At 39.6% G+C, this 27,598-nt stretch overlaps 1 protein-coding gene across 3 annotated transcripts; it reads left to right on the forward strand.

The window, feature by feature from the left end:
- Positions 1–1,132: 1,132 nt before the first annotated feature.
- On the forward strand, positions 1,133–27,499 carry SH3GLB1 (SH3 domain containing GRB2 like, endophilin B1). 3 transcript variants are annotated; one of them, XM_044432332.1, is made up of 10 exons: positions 1,133–1,298; positions 7,201–7,342; positions 13,770–13,898; positions 14,262–14,395; positions 14,634–14,726; positions 18,695–18,781; positions 22,043–22,132; positions 23,698–23,798; positions 26,106–26,340; positions 27,029–27,499. In XM_044432332.1, the coding sequence occupies exons 1-10, from the start codon at positions 1,227–1,229 to the stop codon at positions 27,134–27,136; spliced, it is 1,191 nt and encodes a 396-aa protein (XP_044288267.1). In that variant the 5' UTR covers positions 1,133–1,226; the 3' UTR covers positions 27,137–27,499. The 3 variants fall into 3 exon arrangements, with proteins under 3 accessions (XP_044288267.1, XP_044288265.1, XP_044288266.1); XM_044432330.1 differs by lacking the exon at positions 18,695–18,781 and having other exon boundaries at positions 1,136–1,298; XM_044432331.1 differs by lacking the exons at positions 1,133–1,298; positions 18,695–18,781 and adding an exon at positions 5,478–5,695.
- Positions 27,500–27,598: the final 99 nt, after the last annotated feature.

Consider the following 27,598-nt stretch of genomic DNA (forward strand, 5'->3'; position numbering starts at 1 on the left):
GGCACCGTTGTTACTGGTTTTTCGGCGCCAGGTAAAGACCTTTTTATTTAAACATCATTTTAATTGTTAAAACATATGATCTGGCCAGGGCAACTTCTTCTTCCTTCTCTTTTCTCCTCCTATATTTTTATTTACTTATTTTATACTGATAATTTTAATTTTATATTTGTAACTCAATGTATTTTTTGTATTTTTGTATTTAATGATAATTTATTATGTTCTATTGTATTTCAATGTATTTTATTGTGTTGTAAGCCACCCCAAGGTTTCGGCAAGAGGCGGCATAGAAATGTTGTAATAATAATAATAATAATAATAATAATAATAATAATAATAATAGGGACACCAGGGCAGGGAATGCTGCTTTACAGAGTGCTATGGTCCAAAATGTCTTTATATATTTATTTTTCGATTTATATCCTACCTTTTTCCTACAAAGGGCTCAAGGCAGCTTACATCATTCTCCTCCTCCATCTTATCCCCACAACAACAACCCTGTGAGGTAGGTTGGGCTGAGAGTCTGTGACTGGCCCAAAGTCACCCAGTTGGCTCCATGGCTGAGCGGGGACTCGAACCCAGGTCATCTGAGTCCCAGTCCCATGCTCTTAACCACTACGCCACACTGGCTCTCACTGGAAAATGTGAGGGCGCCTGAATCCTACGCCAAACTTGCAGTTTGTGTTCTGCAATCCCTCATTGCTCCTTCATAACAGCCATCTGTCATTCAGAACATGCTCAGGGGCACACTTATCTTTATCCATATACCTTCCACAGGCTTCAAGAGCAAAAAACTCTTATGACCCTGAGCCAAATTTTCCAGGCAGTGGCTCCTCATGCCTGCTTCCCATCCTGTAGAGTCTCTTGATGCACCATGTGTCTCAAATCAAACCATAATCATACAAGCCGGCAGAGAAAATGCAGACCCCGCTTCTTCAGACCCTGCGCCACAACTGCCCTTTCTTTCAGGATGCCGTGACGCTCTCTTTAAGTTCCCCTGGCGGGTGGAACCTAACAGTCCGCGCCCACCGCTGCCCCGCCTCCTGGCTGATGGGCCCGCCCACGAGCGCTCCCCACCGAATCAGCTACCGGATTGGCAGCGCGCGGCGCCTCCCCCAGCGCCTGCGCCAGCGCCTTGGCCGGCAGCTCCTGAAGGGAGGAAGTGCGGTGGCGGCAGGCGGACGCCGCCGACGGCACTGCCGCCCCTGAACGCCGGAGCCTCGCCGAAGATGAACATTATGGATTTCAATGTGAAGAAGCTGGCGGCCGACGCCGGCACCTTCCTCAGCCGCGCCGTGCAGGTAACGCCCTGGAAGGGCAGGGGGCGGCGGGTGAGGAGAGCCGCCGTGGCCTGGCCGCTCGCCTGCCTTCTTCCGAAGAGGGCGGCTCCCTCGTCGCTTCTGCGGGCGGCCGGGCGTTGTTCGGGCCGTTGATGCGCGCTTTTGCTCGCCCGCGCACCCCGGGCGCCGCCTCCCGCCCGGCCTGGGGGCCCCGCGCGCGACTTCGTGGGGGAGCCGCGGCCCGAGCCTGCCCAGGCCTGGTCGGGTTTTGGCCTTAGCCACCCGTGGTGTGCTCCTGCCTTCCCCGGGGACTGCGGTGCCCCTTTATGGGAAGGAGATGCGGGAGCGGAGGGGGATCGGTCGCGTCTGCCTGTCCTGGGCCTTAGGAGGCCTCCGGGCGGCTGTCTTGGCTGCGTCTGGGGCGCTGGTGGGTGTGACGAAGCTCCTCGCAGCTGTTCCGCCGTCGGCCTCCAGTGGTTATGCAAGGTCTATTTAACCTCTTCCCTCGGGCCGTTATCCGGCTCAGTATCCCCGAAAACAGAAGGGGTAGGCGGGTCCTGCTTGAAGTCTCCACAGGCATCAAATGCTGCCTGGACAAATGCATGGCTGCAGCGCAGGTGTGACGTGTGCCCCGGGCCCCTCTGGGACCAGAAGCGTAGTCTCTTGCCTGTGTGCTCAGAAGGCCTGCGTTTTCCATTTTGGAAGACTGAAAGTAAAAGGACACCGCGGGACAAAGGGGGCATATTGCATCTGCCAGCCAGAAAGAAATGCAAAGAATGAAACGCTGGTCATTTTCTCTTGTCTTTCTAAGCTATCAAAAGAGAAAGGCTGTATGTTCTCTCAACTGTTGTGAAGCTGAAATGCAAGAGTAATTTTAGATGTGAATAAAAACGTGAATCTAAGCACAGGACATCATCTAACTTGAGAAAGCTGAGATTTTAAGAAGAATTCTTCTTTATCTGTGACTAGCCCTGGCAACATTCCTTCCCTCTTAGATATCACTGGTTGGGAACACTTTTGTCTACTTGTTCTTTCAGTTCTAAGGAAATCGTAACCCTATTTAATAAGTTATCCATATGCATGAACACATGGAGGGAGAAATGGAATTGCACCCTTTGGCCTATCCTCCACACCTTCAGTCAAGTTTCTGAGCAGAGCAGGGGCTGATATTGGGGGACAGGACTGTTGCCCACTACTTATACGTACTTTGTGAACATACTGAATGGATTACTACTGTTGATATTGGATTGTTTTTAGTCTGAAGGCTTTCTGTCTTATATAGTCATTTCTACAGAATATTGCTACAGAATATTTGTGTGGTAGACCCTTTATTGTATGTTATTGTTAATACTGGGGCAGTTTTTCATTTTTGACAGGATTTGCTGAAACTTTTAGCAAATACATTCTTGCCCTCCTGCCACTTCAAAAAAGAAAAAGAAATCTCGTCCAGTGTGTTTCCAACACATTTAAGATAGTCTTGCCAACCCTTCTCTTAACCGCTCTGCTATGCTAGCTGAATGGAACCTCCATGTTTTGAGGGACTAAATGCAAATGGTGAAAATTGTTCTCCTTTCTACATGTAATCTTCACAGAAGCATTTGAATAGCCTTTGTTGGGGCAGGATTTAGGTTAGATGGAAAAAAGTCACATGTCTAAAGCCATAAACTGACTAGAAGATAGGAGTTGGGTCTGAACTCCAGTCGTCAAATCTTGTTAATCTGCTCCCCTTCAGTTTTCTCCCAAAATATTCATTTTATCTCTCTGTACTTCTAAAGAGAAATGGCAGTTATTTACCTCTTGCACAATTCTCTTTAAGCCTCTCACCTTTGCCTTTAAATACAAGATTTGGTGAAGGAAGCTGAAAAGAATGACTGCTGTTTACTGATATTGGAAGAGTTTTCTTCTCTCTACCATCTATCCTCTAGTAGACTAGGGCTGGCATCCTATGGTCCCTGTTGTTGTTGTTGTTGTTGTTGTTGTTACTATTATTATTATTATTATAACATTTCTATGCCGCCCCTTGCCGAAGCCTCGGGGTGGCTTACAACACAATAAGATACATTGAAATACAATAGAACATAATAAATTACCAATAAATACAAAAAATACACTGAGATACAATAATATACAATTAAAATTAACAGTATAAAATAAGTAAATAAAGAATATAGGAGGGGGAAAGAGAAGGAAGAAGAAGTTGCCCTGGCCAGATCATATATTTTAACAATTAAAATGATGTTTAAATAAAAAGGTCTTTACCTGGCGCCGAAAAACCAGTAACAGCAGTGCCAGGCGGACCTCTTTGGGGAGTGAATTCCATAGGTTGGGTGCCACCGCAGAGAAAGCCCTCCTCCGAGTACTTACTCTCCTAATTTCTTTCATGGAGGGTTCCCAGAGAAGGGACTCTCCCGCAGATCTCAAGGGGCGGTCGGGCATATACGGACGTAAGCGCTCGTTCAGGTAGCCAGGACCCAAGCCGTTTAGGGCTTTATAGGTCTTAGTGATCCTTTACAAGCTCTGGCTCAGAGCCTCTCACTTAGGTATTTGTCCACATGCTGAATGGTAAACTGCTTTTGTATCTGCGATATTTCAAAACCAGTTTGTGACATTGCAAAGTGGGGCTCTGGGGAGGCAGCAAAGTTCTAATAAGCCAGCACAAGCCCAGTGCTCCAGACTGAAAGACAGGGTACATATTGTGTAAATACAACTTTACTGTTTTACTCACAGGAAGTGATGAGAGGTATTAACAATATAATTTTAATGAAGAAAAACACAAGCTGCAACTGTTTCATAGAGTTTCCGTAGCCTTCCTGCAGTGGTACTGGACAGAGGATAAAGCAAACAGTCTTCTAATTAAGAGATCCTGTGATATCCTTGTGATGCTGAATGTGATTCATTTTTATATGAAAAAGTCAAGCATGTTAAATCTCAGGCTGGCTTAACTTCAAATATCTTTCTTTGGTCTGAGTTAAATCATTTTCCTGAGGTTCTAACAACTCAGACCCATAAGTGGGTCAAACAAATAGGTCATGAAAGAAATATTCTTGCTAGTATCATCTGTTCATAAATCTGGAAACGTTAGCTCCTCCTCACCAGTTCCTGCTACATTTCTTCATGATTTTCTGGAATAGCTAGTTACATAAGGTGACATCTTTCTATCGCACATCCTCTTGGGATTGTCCGCGCGGGTTAATTTCTCTTCTCACAGTAGATACAGTAATCTCTATAAATTCAGGGTGGTTTACCACATGAACAACAATAATAAAAATAATAGTTAAAGGTAGCATTTAAAACATGCAGCAGAAATGAAAACACATCAATAATTAAAAGAACTGGGAAAACGAAAAGGTCTTCTGTCATCAAAAACATCACAAAAGAGATATCTGTCAACTCTTCCTGGAGAGGTATATAACCTTTATTTGAGTTATTGACATGTATAGACAGCCTTCAGAGGCATTGCAATGGTCTATTCTGAAAGTTGAGTATAGATAACCATGATGGATAACTTCTTCCCTTTGTGGTGAGCCATGTTCCATGCCACACTAGTGACAAAACTGTATCAGAGACTGATGAGTATTAAATGTGAACATGGACCTTTAGGAGGTGTGCCATCCCATCCAAAACAGTTTGAGCACTGTTTTCCTGGACACATGAAAAACCTATCAAGAGTAAGTCATCTGTCAGGATTTGGTCTTGTCAGGATTGAGCATTGGTTTGGGCATCATCCAGTCCATACTGATTCCGAGTAATAGGTCAACCCTTCTACTGCTTTGCTTGAATCTAGTGAAAAAGAGAGAGTTGACTGTCTTCTGTCTATTGGTGACAACTAGCGCCAAAATGCTGAATTACTTTTACGTAGATCAGGAGTGAAGCAGCAAGTTTGTGCTCTCCGCGTGTTTTGGCCTCTGTGGGGCTTGTAGTCCAAACTTTGTCCACTCCTGATGTAGAAAATGAACATAGAACAAGATGGAATCCCATGGGTTCCCTTTGCATAAGTGCCGTGAGGTCAGGAAATATCCGCACAGCATCACTTTCTGGAATTAGTTCACAATTAGGAGGAGAACCATTGTGACCCAACTCCCATATTGAAGAGCCTATGCAGAAGGCTACCATGCAGTTGATGGTATTACAGACTATTGAGAGATTTAGAAGAATTAACCATGTTGTACTCCATCTCCTCCTTTCGAAATGCTCAACCAGAACAGATCTGAACATTCTGAAAACAGATTGATAAGTTCAGATAACTGATTTCATACAAGAACTTCTGGACTGGAACAACTATGGTTTGCTTGAGCATGCTGCTTATGAGCTGCTGATTGTGGAAGAGATTCTTTGTGAGTATCCTCACAGTTACCTCATTGACAGCATCTGGAACCTCCCCCAGTTGTGAGGAGAGATTTGTCAACTCCTTTCAGTAGGTAGGTATGCTGAAAGCTTTTCATCAGGGGCCAATAAATATGAGCTGATTTAGTAGTCAGCTATTCGTCTTCGCCACTGCTGTGGCTTCTTGTCGAGTCATCTGGCTCCAGCAGAGGAGGGCTGTCATGTCTCTAACCTGACACACACCTTTGAAAGCAGTAATGTCTGATAACTAAAGAGTGCATACAAAGAAATTTTTAAAAATCTTTTTGGGAAGGCTATGTCTCACAGAACTAGAATGGTAGTAGGTGCGGCTAAAATCAGCTATATGGTTATCACTGGCAACTACATTGGTTGACCTCTGCTTTTTATGTTCTCTTCTAGTTAGTACTGTATCTTTACTTTTGTCAAGGGAAAAAAACAATTTAAAAAGAGAACAAACATAGCTTGAAACATGTGGGGGCTGTCCTGAAATAAACATTGTGAACTGATGCTGGAACCAGTGCTTATTAAGGGACACTTCTGTTGCCCCTCCCCTCAATACAAGTAAGCTGCTGGGCTTGGAGGCTTACATGCCTCCTTTGCCCTGAACAAAGCATGGTGGTAGCCATCTCTGCCACAGCTGTGCTCCATGCCCTGGTTTTTATTTAGTCAGAGTTTTCAGCTGTCTAGATAAAGTGCTGGGGAGGAAAGCTGGCGGGGATGCCGACAAGAATGGGCATATGTGCTTGACCCCTCTCCAGCCAAGGTGCATTTGCAGCCTCAGAGGAAGCAGCCAGCACAACTCTTTTTGCACTGGCTGCAAGGGCTGGGGCTGGGGCCTAATCTTTGGAGTCCTTGTTTCAAGATTGTAGGATCTTGCAGCTGGCACTCCAAATAATGCTATCGCCCCCCCCCCCCAACCAGTTTTGGAAAGTCATAAAACTGTACCCCTAGTTTGTTTTGTTTTTGTTTTATTCATTTTTCCAGAGTGGATTTCAAAGAATAAACATGCTGGAGGTATTTCAGTGCCTCTCTGAAGGCCGCTTCTTCCCAGAGATACACTACCGCAGCTCAAATCCAAATATTTACTATTGTATCAAATAGGGCATGGCAGGTGGCATTATGGAGCCTTGCAAATAAACACAGCAGCCATAGTAAGGTTCTGCAGTTCCTCTCCCTGGGAAATGAGAGTGCTGAACTCTGGGAGGAGTATGGACAGCTGTAGTGTATCATTTGGCTGCTTGCCTAGAGCGAGTGTTACTTGCTTCCAATAAATGTCCGATTCTATTGACACTTTTGCATTTACACATGTATCTTCTTGACATCAAGTTAGCTGTTTATGTTATTTAAATATTTCAGTATTTTTATTGTATGATCTAAAAGCTTTTTATTCTAAATGGTATTCTTTCTTATATTTCAAAACAATGACATGTCTACCTTTCACGTTTTAGGAACTCATCAACTCAGCTGAATAAATGTCTCATCTCAGATTTCTTAGCTATGTATGTTTACATATTTATTTGTACTGACAAAACCTTTATTACAAACCTATTGTTGAAAAGTTTTTGTTTAACCAATATAGTTTACGGAAGAGAAACTTGGGCAAGCAGAGAAGACTGAATTGGATGCTCACTTGGAAAATCTTCTGTGCAAGGCAGAATGTACTAAACAATGGACAGAAAGGATTATGAAACAGACAGAAGTATTACTGCAACCAAATCCAAGTAAGAGAAGAGGGTTTTTTGCCTTTGCCTTTGTCAGGTTTCCTTGTTAATATTTTATCTATGCATGCAGAAAAGCCTGATTTGCATGTAACAACAATCCTGAGAATGGGTTTAATCCTCGCTTGCCCTGATACACAAACTTCACATTATATTATAGCCATCAAAAAGTAAGGAAGATACTATGCAGTTTGTGAACAACCCATAGTTAAACTATAGTCCAGAGTTCACCTGTTGAATCATGGGTTGTCATTATAACAACCAATACTCAACCTGTTCTCTGTGATATATTTGCAAACCATATTCAGTAGAAGCACAGTTGATACTTTTTGGTTGTTGACTGTAATGTTTAATGCTGGCAATTTTTTAATTCTGAAATGAGAAACCAAGCCTGACTTCATGTATAGTCTATTGATTCATTGTCATATTTCTGCAGTTGCTTTTCTTACAAGATTATAATAATTGTAATGGACATTGGTTAGCCTAATCTCATTCCTAAAAGAAAACGTGTAATTTTGTAAATGAACCAAAACATGATTAAATTGATGGAATAGCTCTTTGAACATCAGTCATGTTCATACCTTGTTTAGCAAAGCTGGTATTGGGAATTGTACATACATGAAGAAGTATTGTTCATAAGCTTGTTTAATGTAATAAAGACTGTTTCCATTCTGGCACAAGTTCTGAATGTTTGTTCCTGACAAAAATTTGACTGGTATGTCACTGGCAAGTCTTTATCGATCCTAGAAAGATTCCTTCTTTATAGGGAGATGACAAAATAGGCTATAGATTTTGATCTTTTTTATAGAAACAGTGTTAAAACATTTAGAAAAATATCTTCTATAATTCATATTATGGAACTGAGAGGTTTGATTATCACATAATTCAAAAAAACAAAACAAATGTTCTTGCATGTTAAACTTTCCTCCTTACTGTATGACAGGGTGACCTATTCAGCATTTTGAAATAGTACTGTTAGTCAGGAACTGGAGACAGCAGCTGCGTTTGCGCATCATGCCAGTGTGGTGTAGTGGTTAAGAGCATGGGACTGGGACTCAGATGACCTGAAACCAACTGGGTGATTTTCGACCAGTCACAGACTCTCAGCCCAACCTACCTCACAGGGTTGTTGTTGTGGGGATAAGATGGAGGAGGATTCAAGCTGCCTTGAGCCCTTTGTAGGAAAAAGGCAGGATATAAATAGAAAAATAAAATAAAGAAATAAAAACCATGCTAAGCTACCATGCAAGTAAGCTAAGTACTGTGGGTTGTTTGCAGAACAACTCACAGTGCATCTGACAGATGATCAAACACACCATTGCTTGTTCTCCCCTCATTCCTCCAGCTAGTATACCAGCCTTCTATCCACCAGTTTTGTCTTCCCTCCCTGCTGTCCCTTCTGTTTGCCACCATGTTGCTTGCTTGTTTTTGGAGGCTCAAAAAGTGCAGTTGGGGTCAAGGTTTTTTTTCCTTCAGCCCCTGAAAATTGCACAAGTGTGTTCATAATTTGTTTAATTTTTTGTTAGTCTTTTGCAACTGTGTTTTTATGGCTGTCCAGGATGGTAGTCTTGCCTGTTGGATATCCTCAGATATTTCAGCTATCAAAGGGAGCAGTGAAGTAAAATATGTAACGGATTGACTGCTTATATGCATTCTTGCCTTGTAAATCTGTTACTTACTCCTCTTCGTTGTTCTGTTTGTTCATGATAGCGGAGGCATATTGAGAATGACATTTAAATATATTTTATTTCTTGTCTATAAATTGTTTTATGGGCTACATCCAATAACATGAGAATAGACTTCTCCTTGTGCAATAGGACGTCCCATTTTTGTCCTCCTTTGCACCCACTTTATGCCCCACTGTTTGCACCAGATCCCCCTCTCCTGGGCTGATGGAGCAGATTAGCATGTGGAGGGGAGGGCTACAGAGGGGATAGGGATCTGTTTTTCTAATGGTACTTGTTCCGCTAGCAGATGGTCACCATTCAGCACGACTTTTCTTTTCATGTTAAACTGTCATTGGCAATTAGTTGTTGGCATTGACTGAAACATTTCCAAAGGTCACAATTGTGTCTTTTAATCTTTCATGTGTTTGTTGACAGTCTTCTCAGTTTCATTTTAGTGTGTTCAGGACAAAATGTGTAGTATACAAAAAAAGAACTCTCATACTGATCATCTATTAATTATTTGTGTCTGGTATTGGAGAGAGAAAAACCTTGATTCAAATTCAGTCATTATCCTAAACTGAATGAGTTGCTGTTAGTTTAGTTGAACCTCAGTTAAACCACTTAAATGGAAAGTAGTGGTAACATACCTCACTTGGTTATGGAACTGAACAAGAGGCATTGTAAACACCTGCCAAATGAAAATTATTTAAGAAAGTGGTACAAAGATCCTGCTGACTGGTCAGATAAAACTGAAATTTACTACAGTTACCATTCCTTTCCACTCCCTTTCTTGAAAATCAAATGTGAAACTGTTTCCAGTCCTATTACTGCTTGAGGAAGCCTGTAGTTTTTCTCATGATATTTTAACTATTATTACACGGGCACACACATTCTTAAAAATAACTGTGGGAAAGGAAACTAGGTTGGCATAAGAAGAAAGTTCATCTTCGTATAGTACTGTATTGAGGCCAGATTACCTTATATTAGTCCTGCTATATTCTTACAGGCTCGGTTTAGAGTTAGAAACTTTAGGATGTCTGAGATCCTGAGCATATTGAATATGGCTTACGTAATAAAATTTAAAGCAGCAGCTTTGATTCATATATAGAACTTAACAGCACGGCTCTTCTTGCTTCTTCTGCAGCGGAATGAATTGAGAGAAATGTCAGAATGTCCTTTATCACTTGATATTGCAGATAAAGGAATTGAATTTTTGAATGCTGCCTTGTACTTTAATGCACTTTAGTTAGGGTCTATCCCATTCTGGTTTGGTTTACCCTTGATGTGCTAATTATTTCTACTTGCTGGACTTTTTAATATGAAGAAATACTTGGAAGAGTAATATTCTGCACCTGCAGTTTGAAGTCCATTCTATCAACTCTATCTGCTGCCTATATAAAGTCAGGTTCATTATCTCTTGTTGGAAAGAAATGTAGAAGAATGAAGGGTTTTTGTATCTCCATCCATCAAAAAGTTAGGAAATCCAGTGGAATCTGACCTAGTCTGTGCACTTCATTATCTATAGAGGTTTCTTAAAATTGCCTCTTCATGATAACTTATCCATGCTGCCCTATCATGTAGAAACTTTCTTTCCAGTCTTCTCCATGTATACTGAAATATCTAGGCCAGGTCTCTGATTAATAAACTAAATAAGTCTTTAGGTGGTTGTGAAAGAAAGCAAAGGATGTTGCATTCTGGCCAGGCAACATCCATTATTGCTCTGGAAACTGAGGGAGTATTCAGACCCATGTGGGATCTTGCTGTATTACTGGAGTAGAAGCACATTAAAACATATCAATAAAGTGCCTTCTGCAGTTTGCTGCTTCTGACCTGCATCTTGTTTTACTCAAGCTACCTAGGGGTGCAGTAATGTCAGAAATAATTACTTTATTAGTAGTTTATTAACATTTATATACTGCTTTACCTGCTAAAAATTATCAAGGCACTGTATAGCAATTTAAAACATTAAAACCTTGCAACAATAAAACAATTTAGCTTAATTCTTAAATGCTGATGATACAGAAGAGCATAATTGGTCTGCGGTATATTTGGCTTTCCAAGAGCACTGCTGCTTAAACGTGCTCAGCAGTTAAGTTAAAGTAGCTTCACACTTCTGAGCTTAGTCATAAAGGCCATCTGGTTGACATGTTTCAAGTATCTGTGCTTAAATAGATATACACATTTGAAACATGATAATTTAAATCTTTTATATATATACAGACATCCACAAATTTTCTTGGCAATCATGATAGCCCCTGTTTGGTAGACATGCGATCTGCTATTCCAGCCTTCCCCAACATTGTGCCTTCTAGACACACATAGGCTGTAACACCCAGAAGTCCTGGTTAGTGGCTCTCCTGGAGGGGAATACTGGGAGTTGTGGCTCTTGTGGCTCTGAAGGCTACCAGGTTGGGGAAGACTACCCTATGCCATGTCCGAAGGGTGGGTTTTTAGGCTACACAGCCTACTCCTACCCCTTTATTTCCCTGTTCCCTGGCATGTGCAGAAGATTTTGAGGGATCAGTGGTAATTAAGCTGTAACTTGATGGTAAGCGAACCAAAATTTGTAGACTCTTCCATGTAGAATTAATTTTGCCCAGTTCTTATAAATGCTACCATAGAAATCATATTGGTATAGTAACTTAACAGAAAGTATTGCATAAACAACATTTAGCGGTAATGACCAAATCAAACTTTTGATACTCAAAAATGTAGATGATACTGGAAATTCTTTAAAGCGTAGCATTTCTGATGTGCATTTTATTTATTTATTACACTTCTATACTGCCATATAGCCCAAAGGGCTCTCTGAGTGGTGTAAAACATAGCACAATATAAAACAGTAAGATGCAAACAATAAAATCAGTGTGAACAAGAACAAACAAAGCAGCTCACAGTAGTTATAGAATTAATAAAATTGATACAATTTATACATGGCATAGTAGCATAAAACAATTTTAAAATCAGATCTTATTTAATTTTAAATGTCTGGAAAATAATGTTTTCAGAAAGGGGGCATTAGCAATTGACCTATAATTATTCACATCCATTGGGTCTGAGTTAGGCTTTTTTAGGAGAGGTTTGATCAAAACCTCTGGAGGCTGTCACAGCGTCCTGGACCCAAGTGTGAATCCCCTCCTTAGCTTTTCCAATAAGCCAAGGTGGGCAGTGGTCGAGCACACAGATGGTAGGTCAAACTTGACCAAGCACCTTGTCTGTATCCCCAGGCCTCAATAACTGAAAATCATCCAACAAAACTGGACCAGATGGTGCTCTGGATGCTTCTGCCAGTGGAACTTTTTTGATTGTGGTATGCAACTCATGATGAGTCAGAGTGGCTTTATCCTCAAAAGTGCTGTGCAAATTTGTCACAGTAAGCTATTGAGTATTCAGTACGCTCTCGTACTGGCCCAGAGTGAAAAAGGCCAGAACCTACTTGGAAAAGCTCTGCTGGACGGCACTAAGAGGATGCAGTGCTGGTGGCAAAGAACTGCCTCTTTGCAGCCTTCACCACCATGGAATAGGCTTGACAACAAACTCAAAGCCATGTTCAATCAGACTTATCTTGAGTTGTCCACCTGAGCTCTAGCTGTCCTCCCACTTCCTTCATCACCCTCAACTCTGGTGTATACCAAGGAGCTGACTGGGCTCTGCTCACGGGGGGAGGAGTACTTGTGTGCAATTGTGACTGAGCCATCTCCATATTACACAGAGCAACCTAGGCTTGGCAGGAACACCTGCCATACCAACTGGAAACTCCCAGTGCCTTCTGGAAACCATCAGGATCCATTAGTATCTGCAGGTGGACCATCTTAATGGGTCCCCTACCCTTACAGAGGGGAAAAGGAGCCGAAAGTCTAGACCTCAAAAGGAAGTGATCTGACCATGACAAGGGAACTGATGTCATCCCCCACACATTTCCAGATCACCATCTTCCTGTCCAGTAGGGAAAAAAATAGTCCCAGAGCATGTCCTTTTACATGTCTTGGGTAATGACATGCTAAGACAGCCCCATGGTTGTCATGGCAGCCATGAAATCTTGAGCTACCATGGACAAGGTAGCCTTGGCATGGAAATTGAGGTCCTCCAGAAGCAACATTCTGGGGGTCCTCATCACCAGATCTGAGACCACCTTGGTCAGCTGAAGCAGGGAGTCTGATGGGCAGTGGAGTGGACGGTATTACGATTTTGAGATTTAGCTAAATTGTAGAAAATGATGGTTTGCACACTAAAAAACTAGAATACTTACTCTCTGAACCAAATTACTTTTGGGCTAGGAATTTTTCTTTTATTTAAAGTAAAATCATATAAGCTTTTTTTGATGTGATACCTTAATCATTTTTAGACATTCCCAGAACATCTGAAGCAAATAATATGCCAGCTATGATGCCATGTACACATATATTTCTCATATAGAAGTAGCTTTAGTTTATATGTGAATGGGCCTGTTAAAAGACTTGTATCAGCAATGTAGTTTTGGTAACTCATAGCTTAATCAGTGAGATGGGCTTTCTTGTTTCTAGAACAGGCATAAAAGAACAGAGCAGTGGAATTTGGATTTTGTTGCCATGACACCTTTTTAAAATACTTGTTATATATGCCAGTAGTGAAATGCAAAATAGATGTTGTTTGTAAAGCAAGCAGCAAGTCTTTAACTTTGACTGCCATATAATATGTCAACATTTTCCTTAACATTGTGATTTTACTGCTCTTTAAATTGATCAGTAATTGATTATGATTGGTTATATGTTATCCTTCACCAGATGCTAGAATGGAAGAGTTTGTCTATGAGAAGCTAGACCGCAAAGCACCAAGTCGTATGAATAATCCAGAATTACTGGGCCAGCACATGATTGATGCTGGAAATGAGTTTGGTCCAGGAACAGCATATGGTAAGCAATAACAGTTACTTCATTTGATATGGGCATCTAGGATTGACTTGTCTTAGTAGCACTGACTGATTAGAAACTAAGTGAGTGGTACATCTCAGCTGTTGTAAGAATGGTTTGTAACTTCTTACTCTGAAGCTGCATATGAGAACTTGAAACTGTTTTCAGGAGTAAAATCTAATCATTAAAGTAAAAGTTCTGGGGACAACAGTAGCTATACATAAAAGCTACAATAGTTCTCAGATACAAGATATCCTTAGTGATTCTATCAAAAATCACTGTCAGCAAATCTGATTTAAATTCTGTAACTGTAGATTTGTAGTTATGTAAACTCCTGTTGGAATCATTCGATTATTTCTATTCCAGGAAATGCACTCATTAAATGTGGAGAAACACAAAAACGAATTGGAGCAGCAGACAGAGAATTAATACAGACAGCTGCAATAAATTTCCTTACGCCACTGAGAAATTTTATAGAAGGAGATTATAAAACAATTACTGTAAGTTTCTAATGTAATTATGTAACTAAAACCCTTTTTTGGTAAAAGCATAAAAATGGTTTTGTGTAATTAACCACATGGTGTCATTCTCAAGAAACTCTCCTAGTGGAATCCTGACAAAGAGGTCTTCATCATTATGGAAGAGAACAGGAAGTGCAAGTAGCTTGTGCTGCTTTATGTTTTCTGAAGCTGAACTGGGTTTTTATTTTTTCCTCTCTCTCTTCCACTTCTTTTACAGAGAGAACGCAAATTATTGCAAAATAAAAGACTAGATTTGGATGCTGCCAAAACTAGACTGAAAAAGGCAAAAGTAGCAGAAGCCCGAGTTTCAGTAAGTAAAATCTATCTTCATGGAACTTCAGAATATAGGGTTAAAATGTTGGCTTAGATCCAGGCTTTGTTTCTGGTGGCAGAAGGTGACCTCAGCCAACTTCCCTTTCCTTGTAGCTCTTTATGCCTTCTGCAGAAATCTTTACCAGAATGGCTGGGGACGCAGCATAGCAGATTCTCTGAGGGCAGAAGCAGTTATAGAGGAAATTAACAAAAGCCGCCTCCCTTCCTCCAAGTTCCTTCAGCTATATCACATGCCTTCAATAGGTGGAAGAAGGCTGAATAAGGAATTCAATCCTTGGACACTAATAATCATTTTTACCTCATTTCTTAAAATATCCGAGGCTAAGTTAGCTATCCATATCTCTCACTGAACATATTTTGTTCAGCCAGCACTGAGATTTTATAAAGTGAAGTCTTTTTTCTTCCTTTGGTTTCCAAATCCTGCTGCTTGGAAGCAGACAGAATTACATGATATGTAGATGGTTCCACAAAGATGATCTGGAAAGGATAGAGCATATGTGAGAACTCAGAGTACTAGACAGAAGACAATAAAGATGTCATTCCTAGGCATGTAATGACTACAGAAATGGAATCTTGCTGGGAGAAAAAAAATTGCAACAGAGCTGAGGTTATTTCTGTGAGGAAGAGCTGATTACAGTCAAACACTAGTTATTGCAGATATTCTGTGAATGATATACTGCAATGGATTTGCATGCATAAGTCTTTAAGTCTTAAAAATTGTGTTTACTGGTAACGTACTTAATAATTAGCAAACTGATCATCGATATGAAGAAAATGTCCCCTTTGATTTTTTCAGCTTATCTCTGTCTTGTAACTTAGGCACTTTGCTCACTTACCATAGGAAACCAAATGAATGCTGCGTGATGATGCACAGGAATGTATGGCAGCAGGGGGTGTCATCTGTGAACATAGATAAAGGTTTACATGTTTGTCCTTTACTGGCAAGCACATCTCTTATTCTGGAAAGTGCACAGCATAATTTCTTTTATTATAAGAATTTATAGACAATAGCTTCATCCAAAACATTTATCTTGGAGCAGTACAGGTTAAATCTACAATACAGTTCAAGACAATGCAGAACATTTGCTCATACATAAAATTGAGAGGAATAACAATACAACTAGTTGTTGGGTTTAATTTAAAATAATGTCATTTATTTGTTTGTTTATTTATTAAAAACTTTTTAACCCATCCCCTACAAATGTCTTGGGATGGCTTATAATAAATGAATTTAAAATGTCTCAGGAAGTAAGTTTGATCCTGGCGCTCTAAAGAATACAGCATCACTTTTGGACATTCCTCCCTATGGAGGGCATTTCAGAGCTGGGAGGCTGGCACAGAAAAGGCTTCCCTTTCGTGCCTACGTAATATACGTCTCTGAAAGATGGAACATATCAGAGGGTGTCTTCTGATCTTTGTTCATGGTTGGAATGAAGGAAGTAGACCTTCAGATAACTGGACACCAAACAATGTAGGGCTTTAGAGGTGATAGCAAGCACCTTGAATTGGGTTTGATAACAAAAAGTTAGCCAATGTGGTTGTTGAAAGAACTGATTTAATGAAGATAGACCAGCTAGAATTCTGTTAAGTGAATTATGTACTTGTTGAAGCTTCTAAACCATTTTCAAGGGCAGTCCTACATTTAACATATTTCATTACTCTAATTAGTACTGGAGGTCATTGGAGCATTGATTACCATGGCCAGCCTATCCCACTCAGGAAGTTTGCATTTGATGAAGCAACCAAAACTGGTAAAGGTGCTGAGTACTTAAGGACACTTGGGCCTCTAGGGGCAACTCTGGATCAAGGAGTATCCCCAGACTGTGCACCTTTAGGGAGGGCGTTACCCCCTCTAGAACAGTGGCCCCAGTTTTCTGGGACATGGGAGTTGCATTAGAGTGCCCAATGCCTAAAGAGGGCTGCATCTTAAAATGTAACAAAATTATTAACCTACTGATTTAGATCAAAAGTAAGCATTCAGAGGTCAATGAAGAAAGGTTACTTTGAATGCAGTCCATTTTGGAAAAATATTTTTCTGTGGAATCCTTTTGTATAGCTATTGTGTTTTATGTAAGAAAGGGACAGCAGTAGATGGTGCTGCTTGAGGCAGGAAGAGTAGTGTGGGTCTGCAGGAAAATACCTTGAGGGTGATGGCATTAAACAAGTAGGTTGGAGGGCTGCACAGAAAGAGCACTGGGGGCACATGGAGCCCATGGGCTGCAGGCTCGGGAACCCCTGCTCTAGAACATGGACTACACCAATTTTTCAGACCCAGGGACCATTACTCCACAGGACTTTCAAACTGAGAAAGAAGATGGAGTGAGGGAGACTGGAATCAGGCTAAAAGGATATCAAGACCATCCTTGTCCCACATCCTGGGAGAAGAGGGAGTAAGCTGGGTCATTCCGTCAGCTCTGCTACCAGTTTAATTAATTTCATCTTCTTCCTTCCCTGTTCCTATCCCTTGTTCCTTGTGTACCGTCACTTTTATAAGACTGTAAACCTGTGAGCTGGGATGGTCTAATAATACTGTAAATAAATATTTGAATAGGTAGTTGTCCATTTATTGACTGTCATCCAAACAATTACTGAGTTCAGAAATTGCTTTAGCAGCTCCACAGTCTCACCTAACTGATAGTAAAGTGAAGTTGAATTGGTGGTTAACTCCATGTTGATGGCATCTCACTTTAAATCACAGGGAGAGTTTCTGAGTTCTACTGAGCCTAAAGAAAGGGGGAAGTTCTTCCTCCTGTTGCACTGGCTATGCAGAAATCACTAAAAAAAGTTCACCATTAATGCTGTACTTCAAGTCTTTGAGGCTTGGTGCAATTGCTAGACTGCTCCACAGCTTTTAAGTTACATCCCCTGCAGCTTAAAAGCTGCAAGCAGAGTATAATGTCAGACATGAACCTGGTCTTGCATCCTTGTGTGTGTGTGTGGGGGGGGGGGGGAGTGGCATGGTGAGCATGAATTTTGATCTATCTAAATTGTCTGAAACATCCATCCAGTTTATCTAAAATTGTAAGCTCTATGGCAACTTGATATAAATTAGAAATTCCCAGGGAACCTGGCCCATATGGCTTTTGTTAGTTGTGTAGGAAACTGATGATCAGCAGGTCATATTTTGTAGGATGCCTTCCATTGTGGCTGCATGCAACCCTCCAAATTCAGAGGGTTATAGACATCCAGTGGAGGGCAGAATGACAGCAAAACTTCGGCCGCCGGTGCTTTGAAGGCCACAGGGCCCGTGCCCCGCCCGTCCTGGTGCGCAGCTTAGAGGGAACATTGCGCCCAGGGTGACGACTCACACAGGTGCGCGTGAGAAAAACGCGTGGGCCTCACTATCACTAAACTGATATCAAGTGGAGGCCACAAAATATCGTCCCACGGGCCGTGAGTTTGAGACCCCTGGTTTAGAGAATTCATTTACTTAGTTACGTAATTCATATCTTGTAACTTTAGCATAAATTTGTGACCCTGGGTTAGCTACCAAAGTAGCAAGAAACAATTTGCATTTCTGCTAACACAAGGAAGCATAAAAACGAGACTCTAATTAAATAGACAATAAAAATCAGCAAAGCCCTAGAATGAAAGCACTAACACTGGTTTATCTTAAAAACCTGGGGGAAAGTCTTTGTGAGTCCCACAGAGACCTCACTGGGGGCATGGAACCACCACTAAAAGACTTATGCTCTGGTTCTGCCACCACACTTCAGATGGTAGGAATGCCCCACAGAAACATTCAGATGATGATCTCAGCAGGTGGACAGATTGGTTCCATCTATGGAAATGAGATGAGACATAAATGAAGCATAACTGTTAGAGAAATGTGTATTTGATGCTTCTTGCTCTCTCCATTGATACTGCAGTAGAATGTGACAATCAACTTTGAATTTTGTAACTTTTTTCACAATATAACATAGTTTTGTTTTTATACACTTTAAGCAACTAAACCTGTCTCCACCTGAAGAAAATAACATTATGGTAAATGTTTCTTACATGCTCAACTTGCTGCATGTAAAATGGCTAAAGGTTTGTTGGCCTCTTTGTCTTCATTATGTTTCTTTAAGTGTTTCCTCTTGCTTTCCTGCTGATATGTGTTAGTCATTCAGATACTTGTAGTACTTCCATATATTCATAAACTTATGTTTGGGTTACCTAGTATAATTGGTTCTGCAAAAATGTTTATTCTCTTAATATGTTTGCAGAGTATTATACAGATTCTTATTTATTTGTAACCTTAGAGGACTCTTACATTCTCAGAACTATTGAAGTAGATGTGTTGAAGACACTTCTTAGTCAAACTAAAACTATAGGTAGGACAAACAATTCAGTGTTGATTCAAGTTGGATTTTGTTCTATTAGTGCCTTAAATGATGCACAGAGGAATATGTTATCTGTTTACTAGTTTAATGTAGATGCCCAAAGGAATCCTTTTGCATTATTGCATGAGAAACTGCATTAGCTATCAAATAAAGAAATTTGGTCATTGTACTGAAATTCTATCAAATGGGCTTTAGAATGGATGCTCTGGTATAAATCATGTAGTAAAACTTCAGGATCACATTTGAAGCATCATTCTAACTGAGTCTTTTCCTTTCTTTTCTTTTGATTTCTTTTTTTCTTTTCTAATAACAGAGAAACTGTTTAGACAAAGCAGTGAGAAATTTTTAAAACCAGCTTATTCACAAGCTTGGTCTGTTAAGGCTCTGTAGAGATGCTTGTTTTCTCCCAGAAACACCATGAGTGAAATTGTGTACTTATGTATAAATACATTGCATTCTTAAAAAATGATGACTTTTAATAAAAATGATTTTTAAGAATTCTGCACTACAGCAGTGAAGTAGCAGTAGTAATGAGATGTATAACCATGGACAGAACCTAAGTTCTAAATTATTGATTTGATGAAGACAGGCATTAAAAGCAAGAGAAATCACTGGTCTTTCCACTGACATTTGTATTCACTGTGTTTTTAGTAGTGTTGTTTTGTATAAGTCTATATTTAATAATATCTCATCCATGCATTCTTTCACAATTCAGTAAATTGTTGCTCAGACTGTAGTCCTGGTATGCTCTCAAAGTAGTATGAGAGGGAAGATGTTACATAAAGGTTTTACTTGGGATTGAAAACCTTTTCTTTTTGGTGCTTTAGTCTTTCCAAAAGATATTTCTCCTTTAAATCTAACAAATAGATAATTTTTGGGAAATAGATTTGTATACCAGCATATTGCTTTAACAGTAGTCCACCCTGTGATAATTCAACCCTTAACATGTAGGTAACTTGGTGCTCTCCGGAACCAAGGGGGCCGCAGCTGCCATAATCCCCTGCCATTGGCCCTGCTGTTGTAGCACAAAATGTGTAGAGAGTACCAGGTTGCCTGTTCTTACCTTAGCTAGTAATAAATAGTGATGCAACTATACTTAGTATCAAGTACATTACAAAAGTTAATCAATGAAATGAATGGGGAAGTTAAAATAAGAAAGATGCTTAAAACCCGAGTGAAAGTTTGCTAGATGCATTCTTCATGGTGTTGTTTTTCCACCCCTTTATGCGTACAAGATTTGGGCAGAGGAAGTAACCAAAGTAAGTATTTTTTAACTCAAGTTGCTAGTTTATGTAGTGCTGGAATCAGATTCATATTTAGTTTTGCCCTTGCTATCAAAAAAGTAGTACTGTCTTATGCAATTTGGAATGATAATGACAAAATCATTCATATTGTATTTGGAAAATATACCTACCAGAAGAATACTTATGTCAAGATGCAAGGGAGAAGATAGTTGTGCTTTTCTGAATGATACACAAATTTGCATCATTCTCTGAGCTTCAGCTTCTGAAACAATTTATCTTTCTTAATCCTTGTTTGAAATAAATGATTCAACACTATTTCCAGTTCAACTGATCAGTGTTCTCATTTTCTTTTAAAAAACAGATAGAACTCTCCTGTGTTCAGATGTGCTGTGCATGATAGCAGATACTACTATCTTTCTGATAATTTCTTGTTAATTTTTGTGTTTTCAAGGACCCGTTTGACCATTAGGAAACTAAGAACAGTGCATAATGGGGCAGTGTCTCAAATGTTAATAGTTGTCTAAGATTCCTTATGATTTTCAGATTCAAACTTCTCTGAAGGAATATTGAACATAGAACCACTGTGAATGTTGCTTAATTATGTTTTCTTGTACAATCAGATATAAGGCTCATTTTTAAACAATGCACATTGAATAAATATCTTTTAATTTCATTTGGCTATTAGGATACAAAACTCACCATGGAAGGACTTTTCTTCATATTTTTGTAGTGTATTATTTCAAAAGGGACTGTCCAAGTTAAAAGCAGACTTCTTTATCAAAATTCCCTGTACAGAAATGGGAAATATTCAGAACGACACAGAAACATTTATTCGGCTAGCAGTATTTAACAATGAATGAGATATTACAGGCCTGTTCCATACAAATGGCACTAGACAAGATTTACAGAACACTATTTCTTCTGCTTATAGGAGGCATTTACAAATAGTCTTTGAAACTGGAACAATGATTAACCCTTCTCACTGGTTTTGCCTTTAGAAAAACTGAAAGGCCTCTGATAGGCGCACTATTCAAGTTTTTTTCTAGGTAGCTTGCTTTTCCAGGCAGTTTTGTCAGCTTCAACCTTCTAATAAGATTTGATACCAGGTGAGAGGTACACTGTTGTAGATGATTTTGGTTTGGCCAATTTATTACTATAGAACTACACTAGCCAAGCTCTCTGTGAGCACATTGGGGTAGCAGAAAGTAGATTAGCAATGGTTTCTGACCCTTAACTGTTCAGCAATAGCAAAAGCTTTAAAAGCTGCCCTCTTTCCCAAACAAAGTTGCTGAAAATGCTTTGGGGGAACCAGGTAGATGTTTTGTCATTTTAAATTTTTGTTTGTTTCTTGAAAGTACCCTTGAACTTGGTTCTGATATTGATTAAAAATAAGTCTTGGGCTAAGCATGTATTCAAGGCAACTGTGCTTCTTCATTCTTTGAGTATTTTCACCTGCTTGAGATACTTTACACCTGGCTCTGGTCAGTATACCTTGGGGTTTTAATCAAAGTCAGATTAGAGCTCTCAGGTTGAAATCTGTCCACTCCAGTATACTTTAGGGTGAATTCTGATGCAGTCAGAATTCTTTTCTATCAAACTAATGGAACAGGCACACAGTTAAAGCAGTTGCATTGATTTTCAATGACATTTGCTGTATCATTAATGCAATTAAGCAGCATAATTGTGAATCAGCATTTTGTTAAAAATTGTAATCTACCTTACAGTCTGAACAGGAAGTCAGGATAGCACAGAGTGAGTTTGACCGGCAAGCAGAAATCACAAGACTTCTTTTGGAAGGCATCAGCAGCACACATGTAAGTACTGAGTACAAAGAAATTAAACTTAGTCCTGGTTATTTATTGAAGACTGCTTACATATTTGAATGAAATACTGTTCAGCAGTGGTTCCTAGCCTGTTTGGTTGATAGGCATACATTTGGTATTTTGAGAGGCTTATGGGCACTCCCACAAAATGGCTGCCATAGTGTCAGGTCTTACCTAGTCATAAAATGGCTGTCATGGTGGCATAGGTAGTCACAAAACACACATTTCCAGAAGATGAAATAGTGAGAATAAAAGGAAATAAAATAAAGTTATCCTACGCAATAATCTAAAGATAAGACAGGAAGGGAGGCTAAGCTTCAAAATATATACTGGCATATAAGATGACCCTTGAAACCAGAAATAGCCAAGCAAAAACTGGGGGTTGTCTTATATGCTGGTATATATAGTAACCATTTTTTGCATCCAAATATGGTGATGGAGGGTAGCTGTAAAGCAATTTTTCCATGTTTAAGCTTTAAAAGTTTTGAAATAAAAATTGGGAAGGGACCCAGCATGCATAAAGAGAGGTGCCTCTGCCACCATTTTGGAGAACCAGCCTTAAAGCCTAGATTTTTTAAACCTTTTTCTTAATTTATTAACTCTAACTAGAAATTCTATTTAAAAGTTTTCATGATGCCATGTATCATAACACATGAAGGTAAGAGAAGCAAAAATACAAAAGTATTGGTATTTCTGATTGCTCTGTGCTTAGCAGGTTGATTATTGGGAGAGGCAGTGGTGAAAATATTCCTACTCCTCCTACCTAATGCATCTGAAAGAACTGAGTGTAATAAATGAAGCTCATGGCATAAAGCAGCCTTTCTCAACCTAGTACCTTCCAAATGTTTTGGACATCAGGTTTCATCAAGCCCAGCCACCATGGCCAAAGGTTAGGAGTGTTGGGTCCTATAGCCCAAAACATTTAGAGGGCACCAGATGGATTGCTGTATTTTGAAGGTGATTATATCCCTTTGCCGAAACTTAGAAATGTTCAAATCTCTGATAGCTGAGCTTGAAGCAAGAGTAATGTCAATCTGTTTGTCTTGTTCATTGAAGTATTTGAGAGAGTTACTTTCACAAAATGAGGCTTTCTTTGGGTTCCAATATAGGTAATGTTTAAAATAGGAGTGGACAACTTGTGGCCCTCCACATGGCTTGGGCCTATAGCTCCCATCAGCTGTAGCCAGTATAGCCAGTAAAGAGAAATGGTGGAAGTAGTAGGCTAAATATCTGGAGGACCACAATTTCCCACTCCTTTTTAAAAATAACAATTCCTTGAAATTCACCTTGAAAATCAACATCAAGAATAATAATTCAATATCAAATTCCATATAGCCTGAAGTGCCTGATCCTGCCTAATCTTGGAAGCTAAGCAGAATAGGACCTGGTTGAAATCTGGATGGGTGACTTATTGTTGTGAACTGCCCGAAGAGCTTAGGCTGAGCAGTATAGAAGTGTATGTTGATGAAGAGGAAGATGTAATAACTGTTAAAATCTGGTTAATGCACTATGTTAGGGGGATTTTTACTAACAGTTTGAACTCTGCTGTGTGACAGGCACATCACCTTCGTTGTTTGAATGATTTTGTAGAAGCTCAGATGACTTACTATGCACAGTGTTACCAGTACATGTTGGATCTTCAGAAACAGCTTGGAAGGTAACAAATCTATATTTTCGATAGTAACCAGTCTAAACTGAGGGGTTACAAAACATCCAGTAAAGGTGACTTAAAGGACTGCCCTGTTGATGCTGCTTAACCGCATTTTTATGACAGGCTCATATAACCCAAAAGTTTTCCACAGGGATCAGAAAAAAGTTAATAGAAACAGCAGTCAGTGATTTCTTAGATCTCTGATGAAATGGCATAACAAAGCACAGTAACAGGTCAACCATCATAATGTGGAGAACAAGTCTGAATATTTAACATGCTTTCCTTGAGGAGTAGCTATGCTTGTCCTGGTGCATGTGAGAGTATATCAGGGCACTTAAACTACCTAGAGGTAAGCAAGCAAAAGAATAAATGGTTCAAAATCTCTTTTGGTGCAGGGGATGTTCAGCACATTTCTTCTTCTACAGAACAACTGCTCATCTAGAGGATTATTACTTTATATTAGCAAACAGTTGTTGCATTCAGTAAAGGAAGTCTCTAATGAGCAGCTGTCTCTTAACACTTGGCTTGGTTAATAGAAGGCTTTGGCTTGGTTGGAGAGTATCTCTGGGAACTTTCCAAAATATAACAGCAGTTTGCATGTGCAGAAACCTACTATAGAGGTATGTGTGTTGTGTATAAAGATAATGGTATCAAAGCAATTGATTGATAGATCAATTGTATTAAGTACATTTTCAGAGCTAATACAAGAAGTCATTTAATGTTAGATATCAATATTCTGCTTAAGGTTGATTTCACCCTTTTTAAAAATCTAAAACATTTATTTTTAAACTAGTCTCATTGGAAATAATCTGTCAACTGCCAGAAAAAAAGCTTTCCAAAATTAATTAAAGCTAACAAATGTCTGGTTCTTGGAAATGGCAACCTTGTGCAGTATGAGTTCATTATCTTTAGGAAATAAGTGCTTTTTACGAGAGGTTTGGGGCTACTTAGGGTGCCATGCTGCAATCCCTCACAGGGTGGATCTCCCCCTCTTCCAGCAGATGGATGCGTAGAGGTGTGCTGGGGGTGATGACAGACTTTTCTGCTACCTTGCCTGTCCTGCCAGTTGTAATGCTGAAAAAAGAAATCGTGCGGGTGTGTCAACCCTTGCCTTCTTTGACATGCCTCCAAGCAGAGCTGGGAACTATACCATACCAGCAGTATTGTGGCTTCTCCGAATAACATGCTTTGTAGAAATAAGTGGGTAACTGCAGTTTTGCATTCCTAACCTTACAGATTCAGCTCTTTAAAACGAGATTTAGCTCTTTAAAATGTGTTGCATGTGTGCCTTTGAATACCTGCTGCAAGATAGAAATAAAATGATGCTTATGTTCATACCTTTTTTAAGCCACATTTTAATTCAAGAAGATGGTAGAAAGGCAAGGCAACACTTGGAAGACCTTTAATCTGTTTCTGGTCTATCACTGTCAGTAGAAAAGAAAAAAAATATACTAAGACAAAAGGATAAATGTATATTGTGGGTAGTCATCTGGAATATTTAATTCTCCAGACATTGATCTTGGACCTGGAAATTTGTTTCCAGTGAAGTTCTTTAAAGATCTCCAATTACCAGCAGTGTGCATAACTAGTGTGGAATGCAGTACTGGTATGGAATATTTTTCTCACACAACTAGTAAACATATTTAATAATATATTGTATTACAGCTTTAATACAACTGACTTCACCTCTCTTGCGGAACATTCTTGTATACATAGAGATAAGGTGACTACTGAGCAACAGAAAGATCCTGCTGGCCTCTCTTGAATGGATCTTGATTACGCAATAGCTGCTTCTCTAAAGGGCAAATGGATAATCAAATGCCCCCTGGAGGAAGTGACACAGTGTAGTCTTATTAGTGGGATTTTCTCTGAAACCGCCTGGCCTGGCCTCTTTGCCAAAGATCTTAGGGAAGATCCTTGAGAAACTTCCTCTGGAAAGATCCTGGTTGTGTAAAGCAGTGGGTCAATAATGTAATAGTAATTGTAAGATACTGTCATGCATGTTCCCTTTGATGAAGGGTGTGTAGGTGCTAATATCAACAAGTCAATGCCAATTGCAAATTAAATCTGTTTAAGTCTGATTTTCAACCATAGTTCCTAGCAAATGTTCTAAGTTGTGAATAGCTGTGGTGGTTCATCTATCATAAGAGGTTTCTGTTGGGAGATGAGAAACTGGAGGTAGTACTTAAAGACCATTTAGGTTTCAAGACAAAGAGAGTACCAAATTGCTTACAATGACTGGGCCATAATTAGGTTGCCAAATGTTTATTGCAAAGCTAATATTTACTCAATGAGTTAATTTGTGTTTCACAGTTTTCCATCTACGTTCCTCGCCAACAATAACCAGTCATCTTCGTCCTGTGCTCCGAGTAGTTCTAGTACTACTGTGTCCGCTGCCTCTGTTACACCCTCACTGTCTTCAGTAAGCAATGCAGCAGTTACGTCAAGCTTTGGTGAACTGAAATCATCAACTGGCAGCCGAAAAGCCAGAGTTCTTTATGATTATGATGCTGCAAACAGCAGTGAATTATCACTTCTTGCAGATGAGGTACATATTTTTGTATATTATTGTATAATTTGTTATATTTGTATATTTTGTCTTGTGAGCCACCCCAAGCCTTTGTTGCAATGGGGGCGGCATAAAAATGTTTTAAATATTTCCTATTCTAGTTTGTAGATAGAGTGACTATCCTGGAAACTAAATGCACAAGAGAACCAGTCCTTTAGCATTACATCATCCTCATCAAAAGCTATGAACCTAAGTAGCCATTTGTCCTTGGCAATGTGTGTGACTTTGTACCAGCAGTTGAATCTGCAGGAATGAGCAAAGAATGGCTACTTATATAAAGCTTGTGATGGTGCCAGGCAATAGACTTTTTATGTTAATCATATGATTGTGACATTACTTTGATGTTTCAATTAAGAATTTTTCATCTAGCGATCCCATCAGCAATAGAGTAATGTTCTAAAACATTGTTTCTTTTTTTCCCTGAAGCTTTAGGAGGCAAATATCTTAATTGTACATCTCTATTTGAGGGTGCATTGCAAAGTTTGTCAGTTTTCTCTTAAGTGCTATCACTATTCAGTGGTCCAGGACATGAGGGTACTCTTGACTCCACAGAATCCTGGATAGTGTTTGCTTAGCAAGCAGGAGGAGAATTTAGAAGAGCAACTTGTCTGATTTCTTTAATAATGTCACATAAGAGATCAATCCTGTGTTTTGTTTTCATTTTTAGGTAATAACAGTGTACAGTATCCCTGGCATGGATTCAGACTGGTTGATGGGTGAACGAGGAAATCAGAAGGGCAAAGTGCCTATTACTTACTTAGAACTGTTAAACTGAATGACTGGCTTGTATAAATGTCATTTATGGTGAGACCATATTTATATGCAATTAACTTGATATAAAGCAGGTTTAAGTGTCTTCCATGTTAATGTCTTAATGAATGAGAATACCACCCATTAGAATGGGCTTTCCTGCCAGTATTTGTGCATGGTAGATACTCTTTTCAGATCTAAGTTGTTAAAAAGCTTTTACTTTATGTGCCAAGATTGTTTCCTACAGAATTTTGTTTCTACTGGAGTTTTCACTAATAATAAACATCAGCTTTTGAATAATTAAACCTGAAAGCAGGAGAAACTGTTTTCTACAGAACTTTTCATAATGGCAAGCTTCTTCATAAACAATAAATTGTTAAACAATGAATGACTTTTTTTAGTCTAGACAGATTTACTATTTAATTTCTTAAAGGGCTATGGTTGTACTTGTATTCAGCAGAGTACTACAGCTTTATTGTGTGCATTA

This window comes from Varanus komodoensis, unplaced genomic scaffold (assembly GCF_004798865.1).
Source record: "Varanus komodoensis strain SLA01 unplaced genomic scaffold, ASM479886v1 scaffold24, whole genome shotgun sequence".
Lineage (NCBI taxonomy): Eukaryota > Metazoa > Chordata > Lepidosauria > Squamata > Varanidae > Varanus > Varanus komodoensis.

Bases quoted from the DNA above. Each gene is read 5' to 3' on its own strand.
- SH3GLB1 (XM_044432332.1), top strand. From the start codon at position 1,227: ATGAACATTATGGATTTCAATGTGAAGAAGCTGGCGGCCGACGCCGGC. The intron at 7,343-13,769 runs GTAAGAGAAGAG...ATCCTTCACCAG, and splicing joins ATTACTGCAACCAAATCCAA to ATGCTAGAATGGAAGAGTTT. The intron at 26,341-27,028 runs GTACATATTTTT...TTTCATTTTTAG, and splicing joins TATCACTTCTTGCAGATGAG to GTAATAACAGTGTACAGTAT.